Below are 25,277 nucleotides of genomic sequence, written 5' to 3' on the forward strand. Positions count from 1 at the left end.
GAAACTCGATACAGTTTACCATATTTTGATTTGAAAATTATGATGTAATAACCGATACTGGTAAATTTTTTACTGAGCAAACCCCAAATATTTTTCAGTTTTCCATCTTTCCTAGAGACGGGATCACCTTTTTTTTGAAACGCCCTGTATAGGCAAATTTTGTTGATCGATGTAGTGTTTGTACAATTTTCATTCATCTTCATGTTCTGCTAACAAAACTCTGGGGTTTGAATTGAAATCAAACTTCTTATTATGCTAAAATTGAGCATCCAATTACACCCTACGATATCTTTCTTGTTAAAATTTTTTTGATTAATAACTTTGTTTTATTTGGTTGTTTCGTTGTTTATCAAATTATTTTTGATGAAGTTGATGTTTCTGTTATTATGACACTTTCTTGAGTTGTATTGTGAATTATTTGGAGAGAATTTTAATTGGACTTGACTACACTAATAAAATAAAAAATCTTGGAGGCCTCAAAGGAAATGAAGAGTTTTTCAGTAATATAATGAAAAAGCAGAAGGGGCTTTTGAGCAATTCATTAAAATTTTAATAAATTCCATAAAAATCAGATTAATGAATTTTCTTTTTGCGAATGCGATATACAAAAACGTCATGGAAAAACATGAAGTTTCTAATGACACCGTTCGTATTTCATGAAATTATCATTCATGATCGAGGAGACCTTTTTCTTGGCATTGAATTTCAATTATCTTATCAGTTTTTATTTTTTCAGTGTTTAAAAACACGAAGAACTCATCAATGTGCTCGTGAATCTTCAAGTTCATCTTACATTATCTCGTCGTATTGTATCAGGGTACCCATCCGTACACCATCTGACGGTACCAGTCATCTTTAGGGTAACTATTGTTCTATGTTCAAATATTTTTAGAAAAAATTAGCTATTTCTACACTCTGGAAGGTTTATCTACTATGTTCTGTGTGATTAGCTTAAGTTTTAAGTATTAATTTCTTAACCCTTATAATTTTAATGACGAAGCTTTCCCGCGACATGTCCCAGTATTTTAAGAATATGTAAACTTGAGGATGGAGAATATTTTGCGAACTTACCTATCATTACAATACATGGAACATAGAAAGATATGCAACTAGAGACAACGGCGTACGTGGGAGTAAGGTCTAGAGCGCATGTCGGATAATTCTGTCCACCCGCATTATAAACTAGTGGTTGAGGTGGCCTGTGGAGCTCTAATGAAATCGGAACAAAAGATATCAAAGCCGCCAATAGCCATATTGTAGCTATACTACCCAAAGCAACTCTTCTTGTCACCCATCTACCATATCTGAAACAATGTTCAAATTGATAATTAGTTTGTTGTTTTCTGTATTTCAATCTTTTACTAAATTTGTTTGCAAGCTAGGATCATATTTGCAAATAATTAAGCCTTTTGTTGTTTATATTAACGTCAATTGAACTGATTACATTAGTCATATTGAGGAACGTGAAACTCTACATAACATTTATGAGTTTCTAATGTTCAAAATTAATTTGTTTAGTGGGATGTCCATGCCCTAAATGGGATAATTTTATCCAATACAATAATCATAGCGTATCTTTAGGCTACGAATGACGCTTAGGGAAAAAAGTCTATAATTTAGATTTTAACTCTTTCGATGTAGTTTCATTATTTCTCAGTTTGCAGATCCGCAGATCATGGAACATCTTGAGTACTTACTGAACTCTGATAATTTGAGATCTGATATAATAGAAATATAATCACTATGTATATATAGAGCAGAGCACTTTCCAGTACAGTACAACAACGAATTTTACAAACAATACGAATAAACAGCTATCGACAATTGCCTATCACCGTTTATGACTGAACTATTCTTATACTTTGAACAATATTTGATACGAAAAAGGCAAATGTAGGAGATTTTATTTTGAAACTCAATTCGAAATGTCCATCCATAAAGTTTACCTATGAATTGGAAAATAATTGACATTTACCACTTCGAGCAGATACATCCCGGCTGTTTCTTTCCATTGAATCCAATATGGCCAGTTTCCATTATCTGGTACATCGTACAATTCATTCCCCACAATACTAGATAAGTTAATTAACAGTCATAGGCTTAAGGAATCTTTTTATAGGATCACCTTTTCCCAAAACAAAAATGGAAAACAATTCCATTTGGTGCCTTTTAATCCTGTTTATATAAAAGGATTGAAAAAAATTTTCAAAATTGATAAATAAATCCAGTACAAACTACATTAAAACAATTGTTGGGTAATCCTAAGGATAAAATAACAGATTTGGGAATGTTATCAATGAATTTGAATGTAATAATTGTGATAGTATATTGGGCAGACTAAAAGATACGTTAATATCCGGTTCATAGAGCACATTAAAAATATACAAGAGGATATATTGAGAAATTCTTAGCCTACTATAGAACCAAACAAAATTTCAATGTCAAAATATTTTATTATTCAACATATTCTCCTCTTGATGGGATACATTTATTACAGCGAACCTGCAACGTCTCTAGACCTTTCAAGAAAATATGTTTCTTCTTGCTCTGCAAACCAGACCTCCACAGCTTTTATTACCTTCTCGGCTGGAAAAAATTTACGATCTTTTAAACTTTTTTTCAGTTGAGGGAAGAGATGATAGTCGGAAGGAGCCTAATCTGGTGAATAAGGGGGGTTTTCTAGTAATTCAAACCCTAAATCACGAATTTTTTGCATGAAAATATGAGATTTGTGCGCAGGGGCGTTGTCGTGCGAAAACAAAACACCTTTGGATAGCTTTTCGCGTCTTTTCTTTTTAATTTTTCCCGTAGAGTGGTCAGTAATGTCGAATAGTAACCTCCAGTGATTGTTCCACACTTATCCAAAAAATCAATCATGATTGCTCCATGGCAATCCCAAAAAACTGAAGCAAGATTGAACTTTTCCAGCAGATTTTTGGACACGGAACTTCTTAGGTCTTGGAGAACCAGAGTGTCGCCATTCCATCGATTGCTGCTTTGTTTTAGGATCGTAGAAATGTACCCAAGTCTCATCCATAGTAACAATTCGGTTTAAGAAGTCTACATCGTTTTCAAATTGAGAACAGATCGAACGCGATGCTTCTACCCTTGCACGCTTTTGGCCAACATTCAAACATTTGGGGATCCATTTTGCAGCAATTTTTCTCAAGTTCAAATTGATGTGAACTACCTATAAGGTGGTTCATATGAAATATTCAGTGCTTCAGATATCCATTTGAGCCCAATTCGACGGTCTGATAGAATCATGTCATGAACTGCATCGATATTTTCAGAAACTTCAACAGAAACTGGCCTTCCCAATCGGTCATCATCTTCAAAGGAAAATTTACCTTTTTTGAAGTTTGCAGTCCAATTTTTCATGATCGCATATAAAGACATTGATCACCAAGGGTATTAAGCATATCTTCGTAAATCTGCTTACCTATTAACCCTTTTAAATACAGATACTTGGTGATAGCTCGATACTCCAATTTTTGGATTTCCGCAATTTTGGTTGCTTATGCATGGAACTGGTCTAGGCTAACTAGATATCAATACATCCTCGTACTGACCGAAAAATCGGGTATTGCCGAGCACACTGCCAGTCATAATAATGAAATAAATATAAATAATAGAAAATTGTTAGAATACTTATCCAATAATAAATTGTGGGAAGTTCATTGGTGGGGAAATTTGGTATAAAATGGATAAATCAGATCAAGTTAGTTAGTTTACCTTTAGTCTCTGAAGACGATAATTCGGTTATCGAGACGAGCGTACGACAGTGTGATTGTTGGTGTAGTGGTAGTGGTACTGGATGCAAAGAGATTTTTTAATTTGAAACGACGAAGGATATTCAATAATTTTAAATTCTCGAGTTTAAATTAGATTTTATATTCCACAATTGTTCGGTAGAAGTAAGTCCACAAACATTACAAACTTGATAATTATCTAGAGAAGATTAACCTTGTAGGTTATTTCATGTGACGAAAAAACAGTCACATATGAGGATGAGTAAACTAGGTAAGAAAAAGCTCAAATTAGAATATTTATGGAGCGACCGGTGTCAAAACAAAAAGTCTGAAACGAAAAATAATGTGCCCGGACACAGCGATTTTAAGATATGGAAAGTTTTAATGATAATATATTCATTTTAATTCAAGTGAGATCATTACTCATATCAAAAAAACTGTATTCCCTTATTTCGTTGGTAGTTGTCTGCTCCGTATTCTGTACAAATTGTTTCCGTTTCCGCTTATAAAAAATCTGTAACTTTCCACGGAAAAGTTATAATCTAATGAGATACTAACTCATAACTTTTGCCAGTATTGAAACTTGGAAATATCAATTTTTCTAGTTGATTTGAAGTCGATAACTGTACCCGATAAACATTTTGTTATATAATGTTGATGATTGAATCCGAAAAAATGTTAATATTGTGAAAAGTGAATGTTTGTGTTTAACCGAACTCTTTAGAAACTAATACATTTGAAATAATCTGGTGCCTCAAGTATCTAATTTATTTCCTAACCCTGAATATGCTAACGTACCAACTTATCGATTTCAATGAATGATAAAATTCAGAAACTGTTTATCAATAAACGCGAATAGGTTTTGGTTCTACAGATGTGAAATTTCGATACAAAAATCATTCATCATCTGTAATTGACAAGTGTTAGAGGTGATTTTATTTCGCATGGTTATCGAATTCGCTACGCTCGTTCAGATATATTTCGCACTTTCAAATATTCAACATTCCTATCGTGAATATCTATTTGATATGTCTATACATGGATACCTTAAATCAATTTTATTTATATTCATGGAAATTCTGTGGTAAGCAAGATTTTGATTCGAACGTGAATTCTAAAATCCTGACAAATCTAATCAACTGTTATTCGCGTGAAAAGTTATGGAATGTGATTTTTTTATTACATTAATCGTTATATTTCTTTCATGACAAGGAAATATTTTATTGAAATGATTGTTGTTACTGTATACAGATTACTTTTGTACACCAGTGGGAAAAATTTAGAAATTTATGTCATTTATCAATTCCGATTTGATGGATACAAAAATAGACAGTTCTAAGATAGGTTAAGAAATAGTTTATAATGTTCGTGAATTCATGCCAATCAAAAAATGATAACAAGAATCAATAATATCTCTAAGAAACTTTTATGAAAAATATAATTTATGTAGCTGGAAGGAAACTAGGTACCTATTTCCACCACAAGTCATCAAGAAAAATCTTCAAGCTCAAAAGAACCAGGCTAGAAAAGAAGGCCTACTATGAAAGAGATTTTGAAGAGAATGATTTCATTTTACAGACAAAAATAATAAAAAAGGTATTTTCTCTATATTGTGAACAACACATTTTAACATTGTTTTGAAAGACGTAAGTAGCAATTACACATAAGGAATAGATTTTCCTTGTAAACGGTCGGTAAATCAACTAAGAAGGGTTGTAAGTTAACTTACTATCCTATGGTGGTAATATTTTATGCCATATCAAACGTATATTTCATTTATTTGAAGAATTATGAAGATATAAATATAATGAAACATTAAGAACGAAAATGGTAAAGTTATAACAATAAATAGAAAGTTGGAAGTCGTATTTCAAGTAAATTCTGATGATGGGAATAGTAGATATGATAAACAAAATGAAGAAATTAATAAAATAAGTAACAAAGAGGACCTTGATGAAAAGGAAGAGAGGATAACGAAAGAACAAGTTACATTACTAAAAAATCGATACTACTGAATATACTGTTAACACCACCACTGCACCAACACTAAAAATTACACTGTCTGACGCGCGTTTCGGTAACCAAGTTATCGTCTTCAGAGACTGAAGGTAAACTAAAAGCTAATAACTTGACTATTTTATACTAAATTTTCCTAGCAATAAGCCACTTCCCGCGAAAATTAATTCCATGGGGGAGAAACTCCTTGGCGGGAATATTCATGTTTATTCTTTGAATACTAAACTAAAGAGTGGGCTGTAAGGATTTGGCCCTTTGTTCATATTTGAGCTACTCTTACATCTAGCAATTTCAATGCTCTCAAATGCACCCAATAATTTATTATTGGCTACAATTTTTAAGAATTTTACATTATTAATATTTATGCAATGATTGTGACTGACAGCGTGATCGGCAATACCTGATTTTCCGGTCCGTCCATATTCCAAATGAGCTATGTGTTATTTAAACTTGACATTAACGGATCTCTTAGTCTGCCCAATATACTTTCGGTCATAATCACCACAACTTATTTCATATATACCATATTTTACCCTTAGGATTGCCCAATAATTGTCTTAATGTGTTCTGGTTTTATAAACCAATTTTAAACCCACTCTGCTAAATATTCCTTCCAATCCTCCCGTGCAAAGAGGATTGAAATGTATCGAAACAACTTTTTCTTGTTTTTTACTTTGGGTTTGGAAAAAAGTGGTTTTACATTACATTACAGCCCACTCTTTAGTTTAATAGTCAAAGAATAAACATGAATGTTCCCGCCAAGGAGTTTTTTCCCGCTGGAATTAATTTTCGCGGGAAGTGGCTTATTGGTGGGAAAATTTTGTATAAAACAGGTAAGTCAAGCTATCAGATTTTATTTTACCTTCAGTAGAAGACGATAACTTGGTTACCGAAACGCGCGTCAGACAGTGTAATTGATAGTGTTGGTGTAGTGGTGGTGTAAACAGTATATTCAGTATGAATATCGCCAACGACTCCACAAATTTTAACTTAAAAAATCGATAAGCCGCTGAACGCAAAATAATAATACCTGGAGTATTAGAAATTAGAGAAAATTTATATACAGTGAATAAATTCTTAGATAGATATGGCAGAAGATCAATAACCAAACAAATTTGGATAGTTTTCGATCGAAACTCTGGATTTTGGAATTAAACTATAACGATTCATATTGAGCACAGACATAAATTTTCTCGTCCCTCGTGTCATTCTTATTTTAAAATTTATTTCTCACTGTTTAGATTGTTTGACTACAAAACCGTATTCCTTATTTTTTTTCTTATGTGTGAGTGATTGTATGGAATTGTGTATTAATTTTAACACGACATATTGTAAATCTGTGTAGGTCACCCTGACTAACCGAGACATTCCGATCTCTAATAAACACAATTAATGGCTGTAACAAACTTTCCACATAATACGAATTTAGATACTAAAATACGAAGTTCATTGTGGTAATTGTTAAAGTTCGATTGACAAAACTATTACGTCCCTCACCAACAATTAATTACGAAGCACATACCGTTCAGGTTCACGTTTTCCAATTAATTTGATAATAATATTCTAATTTATCAAGTAAGTTCGTATAGAAGAGATACGTGGCACAGAAAATACAGTACACTGTTTACCTGCCATCGAATTTGAAATTCAATAAATTAGTATATTGCGTGATTATGAAAATTATTGAATATGATTAGTGTGTGATCAGCACGTGAACACTCCGGGCGAAACGCGGCGTGACATCGTTATTGGTCCAGATCAGTGGCACTGCAGTAACATTGTTTTTATTTGTCTGTAACGTAATAATCTTAAATATGTTCGACACAGAGACAGATGAAGTTGTTGACAAATGAAACAAAACTTTTGATGAGGTTATTTCTAAAACGGCAAAACTTTAGGGAGTATCTTCTTCAATTGTCTATCGAATTCTTCGTGAGTACAGACCCAAAAAAGTATCCACCAAGGAAAAAATTAGCAATTCAATCGATGATTTCATGATGAATGTGCAAGGATGAAATTAAAATGAGAAATATAGATATTGTTTTTGATGTGCAAGTTGACCCCCTTATTATGTTAACGACAATAGTTAATATCACCTGACGATTTTATTTTAATGTTTCAATACACATATTATCTTTCGATTTCTGTATTCGGTGGTATCGATAAGAATATTTCTTAAGTGCGGTCCTGTTACTCAGTTTTGGCGTTTTCATCCCTGATCAGGTGCACTATGCGTGAATATGTTTTGGTCTACTATTTTTCTTTGATCAATAGACTTTAGAATATGTTTTTCCAACGAGGAAATTAGAATTTCCTACTTCATACGTAATATTTCGAAAAAATTAATTTCACTTTCCTATACTAATCTGTAACATGCCAATCGGCCTACAACATTTTTTGCCGATGATTTTTCCTATTTCGTGGCACTTCCAATAACCAAAAGAAAAGTATTTGACGAATTTCCACGCACTTCGATTTTATTTAAACTAGAATGAATGAAACATACGAGAAATTGGAAAATACTTTGTTCTGATGACAACTAATTTTCTAATAAATTGAATAATAAATATAAAATAAATAAATAATAAAATAAATAAAGAACGTGTCCATATGGTCCATCATTTTTACAATGTTTTTTGAGTAGACCATTTCAGTAAATTGGTTTCCTCTAGGGTGGTATCAGACAACTTGATGTTACAAATGACGAAAATGTGAAGTAGTAACCACACATCTTGCCGCAACCTTTTTTAAACATAGTATTATCTCAATGACAAAAAATATTGTCACAGAGAATAACACTTATAATAATAGTTGATGATTCAGATTTTAGACCATAAACATTCATTTTCCCGACAAAAACTGATGAAAACTTTAATTTCGTTAAACCTTGTTAATAATTAACATATGCTGGTTTGCGTTTCTGCTCTCTACACCCATTTGGATCATTTCTGTGGACTCATTCGTTTTCCCTTTCTACGTTTCAACGTTTTATTTGATTTTCTACACTAATTTATCTCAAGCGTATTAAAAGTTGAGCCGTTTGTGTTATTGTAGAAAGTGATATTGGATACGATTTGTTTGTTGGTGTTACATGTTGGAAGCCATTACGGGAATTTACGGTTCTCTTTAATTGAAATGTAATTTACGACATTTTTCAGCTGTTTACTTTGAAACGGTAACATACCATAAAAAAGTAGCGTTATATGATAATAATAAATTAAATATATTACATTGGTATATTATTTATATAATGAGTTGGTACAAAACAAAAATTTCACTCTCCAGAATTATATACTGCAAAACATTTGAAGTTTATAACAAAAATTATAACAAACAAATCATTATTATTGCAGCAAGTGAAATTAATTAGCAGCCGTGAGTGGTGTCTCAAAGGATGTGACCAATATTTTAGCCGACATCTTGTGTAATAGAAAGTTCCGCTCAAAATGGGTGTCGCGTTCTCCAAAATCATAACAAAGACACTTTAGATTGCAACTTTCTTAACAATATTTTGAACCATTTAGAAGTGATGTAAAAAATTTTGTTCCCCTTTTTATGAGTGTAGATTATACCTGGATGTACCAATATTATCCCAATTCAAAGCAAAAAATGGTGATAGCTAGCTACCGGAAATCTACCAAGAGTGTATAAGCATCAGATTGATTTATCTTCCAAGTGATAAAGCCTTATTGTGATCAACTGTATACTGAAATTATTGAAGAAAGACTTGGTTTATACATTGAAGAAGAAAAAAATTCTTCCTTCAAGAAGATCATGTACCATTGCTTATAAAACCATCGCGAAGATTAGATCCACTCTATTGGAAGAGCTGGCTTTTCTCACATCTCAAAAAATTTGTACGTGGAAAACGATTTTCATCAAATAAAGAGGTATTAGAAATGTACTTGGTTTCACAGTCTTTCAGTTTTCAGAATCTGTCTTTCAGAATGGTTAGCAGTCCTTCTAATGACATTTTTAAGTGCTGTCATCTTGAATTATTGCTTTATTTTTTACTTTATGTATACCAGTTTGCTAGTAATTTAAATTTATTTTGGCAAGTAATTAAAACTCTACAAAAACATAAATTGTGTCGGTTTGAGTTTGATTAGGTTATAATATAAAAATCACATCACATTCCAAAGGGCTTAAGTTTATAAATCAAATAAAATATATCATAATATAAAATAATAAAATTAAACTAGAAAGAGAACAGGAAAATACTTGTTTTTAACAAAATATTGTTTTGCAGTAAGTGCTGTCCAGCAAAAGCAAATAAGAGGTACGTTTTTCTTACTGGAAAAATTCAGACATGTTTATATATATAAAATCAGGTTTTTTTCATCCAATTTTATCCACACTTTGTTATTTTATCCTTTTTTATTGACTTTGGGAGCAGCTAGAAGTGCGTTAGACATAGACAACACATTTCTAAGGTATCTATTTTATACCTGAGTGGAATTGTCGTCTTATGTAAATAGAATTGTTTCAATGACTTATTTATTTCATACTCTTTATTATTTCAATAAAATTTTTCAATGAAACCCTCCTATGAATACGAATAATTGAAATTTTGGTTAGGTAAGATTCAATAATCAGTGCTCAGAAAATATCCAGCAAGAGCTGTTCAACAAACCATTTTTCAAAGAAATTCTTCTTTTATAATTGTGATTGTATCAATTAGGTGCTATTATTCTCATTTGTAAGTGAAGATGAATTTTAAACAGCTTTTTCTACCTCATTTACGAAGAAGTATCTTCGTTAAGCCAAATATTCACAACATCTTCTAGCCTTAGTCTAAAATTCGTAGGAGCTTCGTGATAATTACGATTTATTCCTGCCACATTGTAGGTATCAAAAGTTATTTCAGAAAAGGACTGTTTCCCATTTACTTTTATGGTATTGTTTGTTCTACTTTCCTCCTTAATCTCAATGTGTTTCTTGTTTTTGGCGTCGTAGTTAACAACTACAGTAACTCCGCAACGAACAGAAGAAGAATTTGCGATTAAACCGGTCACGTTTCTAACGAAGGAACATTGCTTGCACACACACCCCTTAAGAATTTCAATTAAGACCTAATTCAGCGAAATAACGTGAATTAACGGAAATAATTTCGGTACGGTCGTTATATTTCGCGTCAAGACCAGAAATTATATATTTGTGAAAACGTTGGGATTTAGCCTACTTTTCAGTTTTTGACACAACGTTGTAAAGTAGAAAGTCAATTCAAGATATCAAGTATTATATTGTTCTTTCCATTTTATGGAAGCTAAACACATACAATTATGAGCAAAGTTAGCATCTTTAAACCGACCTTCCGACTAATTATTACAATTTATGATAATTTTTTTCAGAATGTCTCTTCATGACGAACGGTTTCCTTGGCATCTAAAATCTATATATCTCCTAAACTAAAAATTTTATCGAGTTAAACATACGAGGGGTCGTATGAGAAATTTTATCTATATTACAGCATATTCACTCCCGAATTTTTTCCATCAAGTCAACAACACGCTGTATATTCTCTATGTTCCAGTATCGTACTGCATTTTAAACGAAAGTATCCATAATATGAAGCGAATTTTCATACGCTTTGGACTTTCCATTGGACATACATGTCATAAAATAATAAAATTAGCAACAAACAGAATTCGTAAAGTTGTTTTTCTATACATGTGCAAAGTAGAGACTAAAAAATTCGCCAATTGAAAGGTTTGTAAATTGATGATGGCCAAAAACAGCAAATACATGTAGTGAATTTAGAAGGAATTGGTTTTAAATTTCATAGAAATGAAACTATTCAAAACAACGTTACAAATTAATTTTTCCATTGAATAAAACGAAATTGAAGATATTGATTAAATTAATGTATGTCATGAATCTGGAGAGTGGAAATTTGTATTTGAGTTAATATTAGAAAATAGTTTTTAAGGAAATTGACAATTCCTCATTATATTTAAGGCAACTTGATTATGATAGTTACCTTTCCAAACAGTTACTTCATATATTCTGTAGAATTCTTTGTGCATAAAATGTATCAAAATCCATCATTATGTCACTAGCAAACTGGGCGTTCACAAAATGTGAACGATCAATCCCGCTGATCGTTCGCATTTTGATAATAGCTTTGTGATATAAGTGTGCAAAAGTACTTCATGCACGAGTATCATACAATATTTTATCTACGACCACATTAAAGAATATTTTTGTTGAAAACAGGATTATAGTTTGAATTTATGGTAGTTTTCAACATTCAATAATGGGACCTGTTGATGATTTCCATTGATATTGGCTTGATTTTTCCAAGAAATATGCAATAAGAGCATTTCGTGAGTTATATTTGATTTTTTTAGTGTAACATCAATTTAATATATCGCCAAATGATTTCTTGTAGGTATTTTTTTCTTGAGTTCTCCGGAAGCAGGTTTTGAGTTACATTGCACAAAATTTCTGCAATTTCAGATTTATTTAGCTTGAAAATCAGTGTTTAATTAACCAAAATTTGAAAAATATTTTGCAAAATGACGATAAATATACAAATAAAAAAGAGTGTTATAGTGATTATCCCATTAAGAGAGCATTGAATTTTTCGCACCCTTTTGGTTGTTATAATGGAACTTTAAAAATTTAAAAAGTACTGTTTTTTTTCGCACACATTTAGACGTTTGTATAATATGTAATTTCATGTATATATATGAGTGCCCTTTTTTTTTCAACCTCCGATAGGCTATAAATAAACAAGTTCATAGAAAACAATAATTTTATTACCAAAAGATGGTACACACAATTTATCCCAACAATTCAGTAACAATACATTCAAAAACAGATTTTAAATCTTCTGGAAATTCTGTATACAAATCAGTAATGGTGAATCTGTGGGTTTCTTTATCCATTCTGTCAACTCGTTGAAACAGGTCACCTAAAACGACAGATTTGCGTCCTTGGCTCCCTCCATCATGCACATCTTTAAACTTTCGACACCATTCACGCACAACACCATCATTTATGAAGTTTTCATCATACACACGACTCATTCTTTGATGTTTTTCTGCAGCACTATGGCCTATAGCCTGTACAAAACGAATCACACTTCGCAATTCATACTTGGCGGGAGCATTAATAATGGCGAACATGTTTACTTTAACATAACGCCGACTGACGCCTGAATGCCAACAATGGCGAAATGTGTAGTGTGAGAGCTTCGCAGTCGCCTACAGCGCGTGCTTGCTTTCATCTGCCCAGGGTAGCGTCTGCACGGAGTGGAGTGGAGCTTGGTCTTCAATTGCAGCTGGGATTGTCTTTTAATAGATTTGGCTAGTTATCCCATTGTATTTTTCACTAGGTAGTTGATGTATTTCTTAAATGTCTTTTCTTGGTCGAAGGGATAACTCCCAAGTACTTGGCATTTGTGTGATGTCTTCTCCTTTGATACTTACGTTGTCTTCTGGTATCTTTTTGAAGAATATAATATGGATCTTCTTCGCGTTGATGCTGATTTTCAACATTATAGCCCAGTTGTCGATTGGATCCTTCGCTTCCTGAAGTCTTTATATTACCATCGGGGGTTGGATGCTCCTGGTAGCTATGGCAGTTTTGTCTGTGTATATTGGTTAGTAATAGAAATTACAAATTCACGATCCACCTCTGTATTTTATACCTCTTACTAAATTTCAATGAAGCAGTTCCTGTTCTAGTGATTCTAATTAGTTATACGCCGCACCGAGTGCAGTATGTGGTCAAGTTATAATGCAGATGTAACCCCAGCTACGTGATCAGACTTGAAATTAACTTAATTTGAGATGCAATTGCTAAATCTACTGATTGGGGATCGAGATGCATTTGATGTATCGAGATCAGTCTCGTGGTTATTAAGGAATTTGATTGGAATATGAATTTCGAGAATATTCAAAAATTGAACTCTCAAAAACATAACGTTAAGTAAACTATTCGTGATGTTAATGTTATTTGAGCATACCCCAAGTTTATCAAACAATAAGGAATAAGGAATAGGCATAGTTATGAAAAAAGAAGATTAACTGATCTTATGTTACCAATTGATAGTTGTTATCGTATAATCTTCCATCTCTCGCACTAGTACTAACCTCATAGTTTGAAGGTGAGAGTAGGTCAATACGTTGTTGTCAAATTTCACGTGTAATTAAAAGCTGAAACTCACATTCACTCAAAGGTTTTCGCGATCAGGATTATGTAGGTACAAAAGAAGTAGATTCACGTTGGAATTTTGAAAATTCTTGACGTTTCGGCCTCCACTTTGGAGCCATTATCACGAGAAGAATGAGGATAGGGTGGTTATTCGTTCATTGATAAGAAGTGATTCAGTGGTCCCAATTTGTTTACTCCACGTAACGAATCACCCCTTTTCTTGGTTGATTTCAAGGACTCAATCTGCCTACTCCTTGGAATTTCACCGAGGAAACAAAAAGTTGAAACAAAAATATGAAATGATTTGAATAGACAATAAAAATTATATGCTTACCATCAAAAACACTGTTGACACTAGCGTACTCACTACTGGTCTCGAGTTAGCTTTGGAAAAGGGGTGATTTATTACGTGAAGTAGGCTGATTGAGACCACAGAATTGGATCAATTCTCACCAATGAACGATTAAACACCGTATCCCCATTCTTCTCTTGATAATAGCTCCGAAGTAGGAGCCGAAACGTCGTGAATTTTCAAAATTCCACCGCGGTTCAACCCGGGAACTTAGTTATTTTGTTCATTTATTTTATTTGTATTGATAGATCAAAACATGATTTATATTCAATATATTAAGATCTATTTATGATTTAATAAGGATTCTTTTGCTTCTAGTTGTTTTGCAACAAAATTGAGATTAACATCTGTATAGTTTTCAGAAATAGTTTTTATTAGATCCGATATGTGATTTGTACTAGGAAAGTTACTTAATTGATGAATTAAATATTAGATATTAGATAAATTAGATAAAATATCAACACCTACAAATTTTTTTAGAGTTTTATACAGAATTTTTTGTTCATTCAAATCCTTAATTATTTTTTCTTCACATGGTTACAAGTAATATTTTAATAATATTTTTAGAGGAATGAATGAAATTATCGTTATCCTAAATCCATACTAAATAATGGATTGAGTTTTCATTCGAAAACAAGTTTCGGAAGATCTTTCACGATAAATCCTGCTATATGAATAAAAATATTTTTGGTTACTTCAACCACTTTGGCAAAATCGGTTAATTCAAACTCACAACAATTCTCTGAATTATTTTCTTTTGATAGTGTATGAACAAATAAACCTTTAGAAGTGTTAAAAATTTATATAATATTAAAATTACGATGGAGTCTAATCAACTTCTTCCTCAATTCACTTATTCTTGAAATCGATCTTTATTGGAAACCTTAAAAATAAATATTAAAAACTTTTGCGAATTTTAAATCTTAAATAATTTATTGGGTATTTTTGAGTTTTATGGTATATTTGACGCTACCTATCCTTTTGTTATTACCATGAGTTGACCATACATACAAGAAGTTGGCAAAGATGTTAAAGCCGGTACTACAAGATGCATCCAACGTTTGCGCCAACATTCACTTTCCAGCGTTGACTGAATATTGGACGAAGACTTGAACCTTACTTGAATACCATTTAAATTTTTTTAAAATAAACTGAATCATACAGGCAACTTTGGTTTTTCATTCACACGCGAGAGGACAAGAAGTGTGTAGTTATACAACAAGTATTGGTTCCAGCTTCGTTCCAAAGCTGGATACTCCTTTGACGCGGTTCCATTCGTCGAATGATATACGCAGTACGACCACACGGGGCGTCAAATCACACTAGTGTCCAATCCTGGAAGCATGGACCGGATTTTACTAAATTAATGTTTTTTGAGTTAAGCACTGCTACAAACAATAAACTTTATTTTTTAGAGAGTTTCTGTTTCGTAATATTAATACAAAAATGGTATTTTGAATTGTGTTCTGATTATTTTTATAAATCTCCTCAACACTTAATGTGGGTTTGATCTGTTTAATACAAGTTCAATTATCTATTGGATTGAATTCAATTATATATTCAGTTCCTAATCCATTCTGTCTGCTGATTACTTTTTTAATACATTGAAGTCCCTTTTGAAGGACATTTTAGAAAGTAGATTTCTATTTCTTTTGTTGTAGCTGCAAAAGCGAGTCGAAAAAAGTAATTTTACAAATGCATCCCTGAGAATTACTGAAATTTATCACTTTTAATCACGGAAGAATTGAAATGAAAGTTTTTCGGAGGCAAAGTTGATTTTTTGAGAATATTATCAAAATGAGGTACCTATCTGGTTTTTCCAACAACAAGATATTCTTTTCATTTTTTCTACTATACACGTAATTCCAGCAATCAGTTCATTCAACGAAACATTGAATATTAGATAGATACTTTCAATATTTGAATGGCGTACATCTTCATGAGCATGGAGGGTAGAGGTTAAGAAAAGTATCTTACATAGGAGAAAATTTTAGAAAGTGTGTGAGAAAGTGATAAATAAAAGTTAAGACTGTTAGAAGACGCGAGGCTGCTATAGCGATGTTTTTGCTAATATTAATTGCTATGGTTTTCATTGAATTTTTAGAATCTACGCAAAATTTCAATATAACTTTATATAAGGCATCGTATGCCGAAAGTCCACCATTTTTTAATTATTTCACATTTTCGAAATTTTTTGCCCCATGCAGCCCTCCACTAAAAAAAATATATTTCTAAGTTTAATTAAGTCAGGTCTAGTATTTTTGGAATTTGGACAAATAACACTTACAGCTTTCAAAATCTGTGAAAACCTTGACAAAAATGTATATACGGTGTTCAGGAAATGGTGCCGAATTTCCCTATCTAAAAACTTCGAAAACTTAATTTTTTCAGAAGGCAACCCCCATTTTTCTCTTTACCATTGGATTCTAAGCTTTAAATTATGGGGACTTCGTTAGTAAATTCATATGACTCAAATTAAAGGTTTTCGTAGAAAAATGAAAAAACAGAAATCTTCATGGTTTTTCATTGTCGGTTGTCAGTTACCTGAAATAAACAAAAATTTGAAGTAAAATTCACCCTCAAATTTAAGTAGTTAGACTACTATTCAAATGGTAAACTGAAATCTTCATGGTTTTTAATTGTCGGTTTTCTGGAGCGACCAAAAAAACGCTAGCATATCAATAAACACACAAAAAATGAAAACAGATTGACGTTTAAGCGTTGCTAAAGTGTTCATCATGTCCCGTTTAGGATTTATTAATGAAGATTATTTCAATTTGCTGGTAATATACGGTGAATGTGATAGGGTTATTAAACGAGCCTGCGATACTTTCCGTTTGCGATATGCGTCTAGACCACGACCCACCTCTGATACACTTACGCGGCTCATTCATAGTTGTGAAACGGTCAGTTTGTTGCACCGTGCAGTAAAATGGAACCTATCATAGACAATGAAGCCAATGAAATTACAGTCTTGGGATAGTTCAGTGCATATCCTGAGAATTTCATTAACCGATGCGGAAAGAGATTTGGGAATATCAGAGATAAGTATTCATAGGTTTCTTAAAAAACACAAGTTCCATCCGTATTCAATCTTGTTGGTACAAAGTGGTTGGTGACGATTAAAGAAGAATTGCTCTTTGTGAATTTATATTAATTAAAACTCAGGAAGACGAAAATTTTTACAAAACTTAATTTGGACAAATGAGTGTAGAATTAAGAAGAATGGAATATCAAACCGGCGTAACTCTCATTATTGGAGTGATAGTAATCCTCACATATTGCGTGAAAGACAGTTTCAAGGGTACTGGAATTTCAATGTTTTAGCTGCGATAAAAAATGACAGTATGCTGGTGGTACATTTTTATGACGAATATTTGAGTGGTAATCTTACTACTTGAATTTGAGGGCGAATTTTATTTCAAATTTTGGTTTATTTCAGGTAACACAAAACCGACAATTAAAAACCATGAAGATTTAGTTTTTTCATTTTTCTACAAAAACCTTTAATTTGAGACATATGAATTTACTAACGAAGTCTTCTTAATTTAAAGCGTAGAATCCAATGGCAAAGAGAAAAATGGAGATTGCCTTTTGAAAAAATTAAGTTTTCAATGTTTTTAGGTAGCGAAAATTGGCACCCTATATAAATTTTTGTTTTCACATATTTTGAAAGCTGTAAGTGTTATTTGTCTAAATCCCAAAAATATTAGACCTGACTCACGTAAACTTAGAAAAATAATTTTTTGTGTCCAAAAAAGTCGAAAATGTGAAATAATTAAAAAATGGTGGACTTTAGGCATACGATTATATTGAAATTTCGTGTAGATTCCAAAAATTTAATAAAAAAAACCATAGCATTTCGCTTAAAATAACGAAGTTTGGGTCCACTTTCGGTATAACCGGAAGTTTCAGTAAGAAAAGTAAACTGAAATTATTTTAACTGAAACGAGCATTTTGGAAAACCCATACAAGCAAATTTTCAGATCATTAGTGGCAGTAATTCTTCATATACATATCGATTCAGCTCGTTGTGAAGGACACTGTATATATTGTAGATTAGCACAACAGGAAAACTTCAAAAATCAAAGTGAAAGCATAATACCATAAAGAGAATGTTGTAAATTTGTTATTTGTGTATATCACTGAATTAAATAAGAAGTATAAGATTCTCCTCACTCCAGATTTTGTTAAATTACTTACAACGATTCGAATAATTGATGTTTTTCCTTCTTGATATCAATCCCAATAATCTGCGCTTATATATACTCAATTTACGTGGTTAGATATTACATATTGCAGAAGTTTTATATTAAATTCCTCTTATTTCTAATTCTGGAGTAAAAAGCAATCGTTGCGCTTTATTCTTTGTTCTTCTGAAGTAGATGCACTGGATACTTGTTTTGAAATTCATCTTTTGTAGATCATTTAGATGCTGCACCATGTGCAGTTTTCTAGAACACGGATATTGTATTCAATATTCAATATTTCACAGAATGCCGAAAACTACTATAATTTCTGTGTTTTCAGCGTGTTTAGAGGCGTTAAAATTTCAATCGTTTCTAAACTTGAAGCTATTCACAAGCGATTTTATTTTCACATTTTTTAATTTGTTCAGAACCTTGAAAAGGTGATTTCTAATGTAACATTTGTTTGTTAGACCGATGTAATTATACAACGTTGTCAAACATATTAACACCGCGATTATAATAAATTTGTAATTTCTATTCCCTCAAGAATGCGTCCACATTTATATTGAGCCAACTGTATAATCTAATAACTGTATTCTAATCTATTCTAACTTCCAATAGTGACAGTTCTTATTTTAATACATCTGAACGTCAGTTCAAAATTTATCTCCGAGTCCTATTTTATCCTTAGAATAATGGAGCAATATATAAAGTCAAGAATCTACATATCTATTATCGAATGTTTCCACTCAAAGGAAATTGGGAAACTTTACCATCGGTCTCTTTTAACTCCATTTGTTTTTTACATCCAGTAGATATTTCGAAAAAATCGCCAAGCTGTTAATTCGTATAAAAACATATCAAATTTATTCACATGAGTCAGTGAAATTATCATGTGTGTTATTCATGTTTGACGTTGATATTATTACTGAAGTTCGTTACATTTTTCATCAAAGAGGAGTATTAATTATAATGGATATTTCATCATTTTTAACTGCAAGTCAAATGTAACAAATATCATGAAGCTTTTTGTTTTATACCATACGGTATTGAAATTTATCGCTAGTTGTTTTCATTGTATTACTGCATATACAGGGTGTTTCTATATTTGACCGACAACGTTCTACCACAGAGAGATCTCAATAAATGATTCATTTTGATATGAGAATACAAACAATTACAGGGCCTAGTTGCTGAGATATTTTAAATCAAAATAAAAAATTTGCCATAATCAAGAACGCCTTTAAATTTTTTTTTCAAATTTGGCGACTAATATGAATAATTTTTATTTGTTTACAAGTACTTTCACTTAATCATTAGTCGAAATTAATTAAATTGTAAATTACTTACGTGCTTGCAGTCTTTCGTTTAGAGGCAAATTTCTACAACACCATTCATTTTAGATCCACAAAAGGTAATTAGTCTTTTAATTAAAAATAATCAGACAATTCAAAACAAAATTGAAAAAATAGTTTGTTTAGTGGCGTAGAAAATAGTGGAATAAAAGTGACAACTAACCCTGACAGCTCGTCACTGCTAAAATTTTTGCCAAAGTTTGTTTATGTCAAAATATTACTTTATTAAGGATCATATTGGTTACCAAATTTGAAAAAAATATGAGAGGCGTTCTTGAATTATGGCAAATTTTTTTTTATTTAAAATATTGAACACCCTATATCACAGCAACTAGGCCCCGTAATTGTTTGTATTCTCATATATCAAAATGAATCATTTATTGAGATCTCTCTGTGGTAGGGCGTTGTCGGTCGATTAAAGAAACACCCTGTGTATAACATATAGTGTCTAACTTAATCTGAACAACTTAATTAACAAATAATAGCGTATTATTCAGCAGTGTATAATGAAAGTTATAATTCACTAGGTTACTACCACGAGCGCTAAAGAGTGACATAAATAATAACTCATTAGACGCGAGTAGAATACTATACTTTATCTACCACTACTAAATATTTTTATTGAAGTTTTTTGTTGAAAAATTTTGTCACATTATTAGAAGCACTATTATTTTATTGTAACAAATATTTTGAACAATATATTATTATTCATTTAAATATTATCGAAAATTATAATAATCGTATAATATGTTCATAAAATCAACATAAAAATCTATGTATTAGTTTTCTAATGAGGCTTCTCTAATTTTTGGTCGTGTCGAAGAAAAGTTATTTCATTTTCTATATCTTTTTTTTAATATAATTTGACATAAAATATTAAAATAATAAACACACTTGATGACATCTAAACATACTTGTTGAAAGGTTTGATTCAAATTTATATTGTTTTAAAAGGCAGTTCAATTTATAAATCCCATAGTACGTTGAGAAACACACCTTCAATGTCTCTGATAGCTCAGTGTTAATGTTCCGTGCCGGTTACGGCTTCGAATCCAGTCTAGGAACATTTACTTTTAAAATTGTATAGGACTGAATTGAGAATATTTACATGCGAAAATTATAGAAACCCAATAATCTGACAGCTGTGATTGATCGGCATTATTATAATCGAGAAAACATATGGGTACTTTATACAACAGTCGTGAATAAAAACTGTTGAAGCACTAATATAACTTCGCGACGATAAACCGATAATAAGCAATTTTGTTATACCAGATTATTTCAAATAAATAAAAATTCTCTGAGACTTGTATATTCATAATAATCATACCTCAATTATATTTCAAAATAATCTCTTTACGTCGAAAATTCTCCATTCACCCAGGAAAATAAAAATACATGGAATATATTCTATTCCACTTAAGAAATATGAATCGGTATCAAGTCATTAAAATTGGCTTATTACTTTGCAATTTCATCATTCTGATTCAAGTAATATTAGAAAAGTTTGGTTATAATTCAACAATGAAGTTAGAGATGTTCATCGCTATAGCGAACAAGATTTTCTACTCATTATATTTAACGTGCCTAAAGAAATATTTATATAGTTATTTTGTGAATGATAAAACGTTCTTTCAAATTTAATTCTACGCTTTATATTTATTCAGAAGATTTTAATTCCTTATAACTCACAACCAAAGTTTTTAAATAGACATCTTCTGGTGACTTATTTTTAAATATTATAAAACACGTATTTTTTCAAAAATCCATATATTCATTGTTAATCACAGAAAAATAGAAGTGTGACATATCTGTCATGTGGAGCTGATATATCTTTTTCTTGTAGCATAAAGCTACTTCACATTTACCACTTATGCTTTGGGAGACTCCCGTACACTTAAAGAATTTGCACCTTTTTCCAGTAACCTACTTGATCTTGACGTACTGCAGCACATGTTGTGCACGATCTTTTTAATCTGAATGTCAGTTTCAATCGAATAGCGGCTCTTGATTGATTTTCTCTGTCAAAGTTTGCACAAAAATTCAGCTACCTCGTGTCGAAGAATCTATTCATGGTTTTGTGATGAACTTTTTACTCGCCGGTATAAAAATCATTGTGAGATCTAATAGATTGTAGAATAAATACACTTTTTACTTTGCACTAAGATTTTAAAGTATCTCATGAAACTGTCAACTAAATCAACACCATCAATGTATTGATTACATTAATCTTGAGCAGATCAATGTTGACGTATCTCACATTTTTTTGTCATTACGTCGAACCTGGTCCTTGGGCATTTCACTTACGAAATTCGACACCATCTTAACAAATTTATTGTCTTTTCAAGCAATATTTGAAATTTGAATACCATCAACATCACCTCATCGTCATCAAAATCACAAGTAATAAGAAAGTCGATAATTTCATTCTCACGAATTAAAGACGTCTAGTCCATTAAAATGTTACACTTTGAGGACCGAATATTCCATTTTTTATCGTGTGGGGGGTCAATAGAAGCTTAACCTTAAGTTTGTGGGGTCGCCACCCTTGTATATAGTTATATAGTTATAGTTAAATAAACATTTCGTTTTGACCCCATTCTCATGAGTACTGACGAACCCGGTAAACTTTCGAGCGCTGTAGTAGCGTTTTAAATGAATGACATTAAAAAAATTACAGAGAAAACTTTTCCTCAAAAGATCATCTACAAGATTGGTCTGCGGTAATTTTTTTGTAAAATGTATAAAAAAAGTTGTAGAGCAAGTTATAGAGCAATTATGCTTTAGGGCAAAAAGTTATATAAACATATTTGTAGGCAAAACAATTTCCAGTAAATTATGTCTCTACGAATTTTTTGTAAGACGCATAGTGTCCGAGATATCGTGAAAAAGGTATTTGCACCCCTTTTTCCAGGATGGCGGCCGGGGGACAAGGGTGGCGACCCTACAAACTTAGGGTTAAGCTCTTATCGACCCCCTACATATGTCTCAAAAATAAAATTGCGTCCTCTAAAAAATTCAAAGGTCAAGTAAAATTTCAATAGACTAGTCCTGGAAAAAAGTAGTTTTGTATTGATTATACCATACATATTTTTTACCTTCGATTATGAATGCTACATAAATGACACAAACACATGTCTCAAATCTTTCTAGACTACATATACAAAAAATACACATGAGTCAATGAGTTAAAGCGAAAAAAAGTCCGCAAGGATTCCATAAGATCTTTTTTAGTTTGTTACAGAAATGTCGCAAGGGTGCACAAGGGTTTAAAATAATTATATTCAATACAAGGGTATTACGATATCATTACAAACGATTGTCTTACCTAAGGGGGTCTTTGATGTGTATATATCTGTCTAACGATATGGCGCAGAGATTGAGTATACTAGCAGTTGAGCACATTACGTCGAAGGCCACCCAAGTGTCACAGAATTGAGCACCAAATATCCAGTATCCTATAAAAATGAAATAATCGATATTTATTGTTTGAAACCTCAAAATAAGTTGTAGTCTTTCTTACAACTCACCTAATTGATCAATTTCGACCCCTTATGGTGGTATAATGCTTAAGCTCGTACAAGATATTATGAAGAGAATTTCTCAATTTATGGCTGTTTTCAGAAATACTATTTTCAGAATATTTTTGAAGATCTTTGGTCCAATATTTAATATAATGATGTATTTATATTGGGATTCTTTTCGCTGATATTATTATTAGTACTAGTATTTCTTGTTGCTTCAAGGATTTCATGGTTGAATTTTCTTCATCTCATGCAGAACTCACTTTAGATCTGGTATCGTCTACTCCGTCAAGACGTTTTAGATAAGATTTAGAGACAGGTACTCTGAATCCAGCGATAATATAAAGTTTTCTTCAGTTGAATTACAGTTTCAGCATTTTCCAGGCTTTTCTCTTAGAATGAGGCTCTTGTACAATTTTGTTGGAATGACCTGATTTTTAATAGGGTTGATGAATCATTCATTATCGGTAGATATGTTACCTTCTGAAAGCTATGAGAGTGATGAAACTGTATGCATTGATTCATTCTCGATTTTTGTAAAATATTTATCATAAAGGTCTTAACTCATTCATCATGCAATTTGTGGTTAATTTGCAGGGTTTTTGGTATCGAGTTTTTTCTCTGCAAGACGTAGTATCTGCTTTTTTATGTGTAACGTAATTCGTTCGGATTTTTTTAATAGAATTACTGCCTCAGATTACAAAGCTATTGATGGTGTCTAGCTTTTATATATGATATTTTTTCACTCCCTTTTTTTAGAGGCAAGTAAAATCTTTCGGCTGCAGACCTGTGACGAAGACATCGGGGAATACAGAATTTTTTTCTTGTTTTTATATTTAAATCTTCAATCCAAGAATTTGCTCTTCTGATTACGTAGGAAGTAGCTTACAGGAGAGATGGTGTAGGTGTTTATTGCCTTTGTGATGTTTTGGACCGATAGTTTGAATCAACGTATTCTTATTATTATTATCATCGTTTATAATTATTTATTATTACTATCAATACTTTTATTTTATTATTTACATACCTAAAATATCATTAACACCAGCGAACGTCATTACCAGACAGGCAACAAATAGATCGGCAATGGCTAAACTGGCTAGAAAAAGGTTTCCTATTCGGCGTAGGCCCCTGTCAGTATATATAGCAATACATACTAAAATGTTACCAGCTACTGACAGAAATATTAGGAGAAACAGAAATACACCTGAAAAAGAAAACAATTATAACATAACAGATAATTTGTTTCTTTGGTTATAATGGTAATATAAAATAACGAAAAGAAGTTTTTTCAACAAAGAACATGTTATTTTGATACCAGTTTATGTATCGACATTTTGTATATTTTTGTATTTTTCTCTTGTTGGTTACCGCACATCAACCACCCAAATCTTTGTGATTAGTTATTAAGATATTGTATTCTCCTATCCATTGAATACTGTGTATTATGTTCTTTTCCACAGCAATATGATATATGATATTATACTGTTATACCAGTTAAAAATTTGTCTTACAGAAAACAGTGGTAAGTACAATTTACAATGCAACCAGAATGCAAAGAAGTCTTCAAAACACCTGAAATAGTGTCACTTCCTATGCTTGTACGTTAAAAATTTCAATACAAACATATAAAAACCAATTTTTTCTAACTTCCATTATAACCGAACAAGACTAGCTTCACGGTCCATATCGTGGACGAGTTCGCAACAGTATAATACATTTGTTGAATATTTTAAGTAGCTAGGCGATATTTAATCGCTATAAAGTAGTTAAAATATTTGAATCAACACTAAAACTGTTAAGAAATACAGTCCTGTTGTATTACATTTAATTAAAATTTATTTTTTGATTCTAATAAATTCAAACTATAGAGCATTTGACTGGTAGAAAAATGCAACTATAACCAATAGACTCAATCCCAACAGTTG

At 31.7% G+C, this 25,277-nt stretch overlaps 1 protein-coding gene across 1 annotated transcript in view; it reads right to left on the reverse strand.

Annotated features, from left to right (window-relative positions):
- Positions 1-25,277, reverse strand: part of LOC130891639 (dopamine receptor 1) — a 250,106-nt gene that overhangs the window by 13,374 nt on the left and 211,455 nt on the right. The window contains exons 4-6 of the mRNA XM_057796486.1: positions 24,377-24,556; positions 23,154-23,283; positions 1,072-1,304 (exon numbers count right to left, since the gene is read on the reverse strand). Coding sequence (XP_057652469.1) covers positions 1,072-1,304; positions 23,154-23,283; positions 24,377-24,556 — 543 coding nt within the window. The remainder of the gene's footprint in view (positions 1-1,071; positions 1,305-23,153; positions 23,284-24,376; positions 24,557-25,277) is intronic.

The sequence above is a fragment of the Diorhabda carinulata genome, chromosome 3 (genome assembly GCF_026250575.1).
Source record: "Diorhabda carinulata isolate Delta chromosome 3, icDioCari1.1, whole genome shotgun sequence".
In the NCBI taxonomy this organism is placed as follows: domain Eukaryota; kingdom Metazoa; phylum Arthropoda; class Insecta; order Coleoptera; family Chrysomelidae; genus Diorhabda; species Diorhabda carinulata.